Source organism: Arachis ipaensis, chromosome B7 (genome assembly GCF_059453495.1).
Source record: "Arachis ipaensis isolate K30076 ecotype BB chromosome B7, ASM5945349v1, whole genome shotgun sequence".
Classification (NCBI taxonomy): Eukaryota; Viridiplantae; Streptophyta; class Magnoliopsida; order Fabales; family Fabaceae; genus Arachis; species Arachis ipaensis.
In genome coordinates, this window is record NC_142442.1 from 143379382 (window position 1) to 143381931 (window position 2550).

General features: G+C 36.5%; 1 protein-coding gene across 1 annotated transcript; it reads right to left on the bottom strand.

Annotated features, from left to right (window-relative positions):
• On the bottom strand, positions 1–913 carry LOC107606399 (3-oxoacyl-[acyl-carrier-protein] synthase II, chloroplastic-like). The gene is made up of 4 exons (XM_088492864.1): positions 850–913; positions 682–761; positions 326–393; positions 1–40 (listed from the first exon to the last, which is right to left on the bottom strand). Exons 1-4 carry the CDS (start codon positions 911–913, stop codon positions 1–3), a joined length of 252 nt encoding a protein of 83 aa, XP_088348990.1.
• Positions 914–2550: the final 1637 nt, after the last annotated feature.

The following is a 2550-nucleotide window of genomic DNA, read 5'->3' on the forward strand; positions in this document are numbered from 1 at the left end:
TCAGGTTTCTCTCCACCTATTTAATGATCGATTAGGTTTTCTGCAATGTAAAAGAGATGCATTTGATTCAGTTGCAAGACAAATGTCAAGTGCAGATTTGACGTGAGAAGTAACAGGTGAATTTTTATGACAAGCAGTCTAAAAATCAATCCTAATACAAGAGAGAACAGATGTATGAAGTCCTTTAATACTGTTTGAAGGAACTGAAGGATGCACTAAACAAAATAAATTACATGCACAAGTCTTCAGTAATAATATCAAAACATGCAATGTCATTTCATAAGGGATGTTCTGTCCTAAAATTATTAGATCAGATTTCCTGTACCTTTGCATGCTCCAAGTCTTCCAAAAGTAAAACTCCAGGTCCTTCCCCATGACAAATCCATCTCGGTTCTGGAATATCATAAATAGCCTAATAAGAAAAACTGAATTTGCCATAGCTCATATCCATAGAAGACATAATTTTTGTGATCAAAAGGAAAAGTTGTATCTGTGACCATTGAAACGTTAGTTTTTTAATAAACTATTATGTTCATATTACAAGAAAGGATACAAGACTTGCTCATCAAATCTCATTATAATTATAGTTGTATTGTTTCAAAACTAAAAAATGTTGAAAGATCAACAATACAAAAACATGGTGAGTAGCAGCAAGAATGAGCAGGATTTTTGTTGTATTACAATGTCCCAAGGGCGTAAAGCTTTGGTAGGGTCTGTATTCCTCTGTGATAGGGATTTGCATGCCACAAAACCTCCCAAACCTGTACCAATGATTAGTGGATTCATACCAGCTAGATTTATGCCACGATAAGCTTATGCAGGTGAAAAATAATCAATAGTGAATCATACCAATGGGTATAATAGCAACATCTGAACCACCACAAAGCATCACATCCTGTAGGAATATTTTCATATTAAATTTATCAATACATTTTGATGCAATGACCCTATCATTACACCAAATTGTCTCTGAAAAAGAAAGTTAAATAAATAAATAAAAGGTATAATATTGGATACGAAAAATTCACCATCCTGAGAGTAATATTAAAGCATGAATACTTACAGCTTCACATCTTATGATGTGGTTTGCTACATTCAATATACAAATGTGAAGATAACATAGTCAAAATAAAAGCTTGGTACAAAACAAATCACCAATTTATGGTGTCCATGTAACAACAGACTAGATCCATCGCAAGTATGGTAGATCCAATATTTGTTGGTACACAAAAAGAATTCATCTTCTTCAAGAAATTAAAGTACTAAACATGAATCAAACTTTCACAACTGCACTTACTAGTGCCAAAATGTAGCAGAACATCGTTGAAATTGTTCGAATCAATATAGTGAAACATATTCAAAACACTTGGTATATTGTTGAACACTTGGCATGCAAAAGCATAAACAATACAAAATAGCACTAACAAGCATTCTTTGCAACACCAAATCAAAACTCAGCCCGAATGGCATGAAAAATCAGTTGCATTGTGTAGGGACTCAATAAAGTATCAGTCAATCAATCCAAACAAATTAAAATTCAAACTTAAGAAGCTCTTAACAGCATGTTTAACTATGTGTAAACTAGCATTAATTCTAACCTAAACTCAACTAACAACAGCAAATAATCCTAACCAAATCAAATTAACTCTAGAATCAACATATAACTAATCCTAATTTAACTAAAACAGAGAAGAAAAGGTGATATGAGAACCTGAGTCAAAGAACAGAGCAAGAACTCAGGAGAGAAGGATGCAGTGGCAGTAACCAGCCACTGCTGCGTCTGAACTCGCTGGAACTAGAGTGGTTCTATTCTGATTCTACGACTGGGAATGAGGGAGGCTGGGGTGAGCTAGAGAGCCACAGTGCGAGGTTGTGAGGAGGGAAAGAAGATGGTCACGGCGGCGCTGGATGGTAGCCGGCGGCGAGACAGAGAAGGCAGGAGACAGGAGAAGAAAAAGAGAGAAAGGGTTTTCGCGGTGGTTTTTCGGCGAAGAAGAAGAAGAAGAAGAAGAAGAAGATGAAGACGGTGGTGATTCTGTGGACAGAGATGCTGGGGTGATGATCGATGGTGTTGTTGTGTTGGTGGTCAAAGAGAAGCTAGGGTTAGAGAAGGGGGAGTGATTCAGACTTCATAGCTCTGGACTTGTAGTTGAGTGGGTGACAGGGCACTTAGAATGCTCTTGTTAATTTGATTTGCGGTAGCTGGAAAGCTAATTGCCGCTATCTTGATTCTTTTTGTAGCAGAATTTCAAACTGCTATCATAACTGCCACTATTTTGCTAATTTGAAGCGGTTTGATAAACAGCCACTAATTTATCGCCGCTATCCTCTGCATTTGTTGTAGTGCACAATACACAATTCGTAGCATTTTTACCAAAATGCATCGTACTTAGCCGTATTACGTTTGTGCATGTGGTGTGTAATGCCCTTATCCCATTTATAATATACACGAGATACGTGTAGTATTATTTCATTTATACTGTAAATGAGATAAGACTGAAGGTAGCCTATATATATGCATTTCGTTCACAGCAGTAGTTTACAGGTTGT

Bases quoted from the DNA above. Each gene is read 5' to 3' on its own strand.
- LOC107606399 (XM_088492864.1), bottom strand. From the start codon at position 913: ATGAAAATATTCCTACAGGATGTGATGCTTTGTGGTGGTTCAGATGTT. The intron at 394-681 runs GTAATACAACAA...ATGATATTCCAG, and splicing joins CTTTACGCCCTTGGGACATT to AACCGAGATGGATTTGTCAT. The intron at 41-325 runs GTACAGGAAATC...TTTACATTGCAG, and splicing joins AAGACTTGGAGCATGCAAAG to AAAACCTAATCGATCATTAA.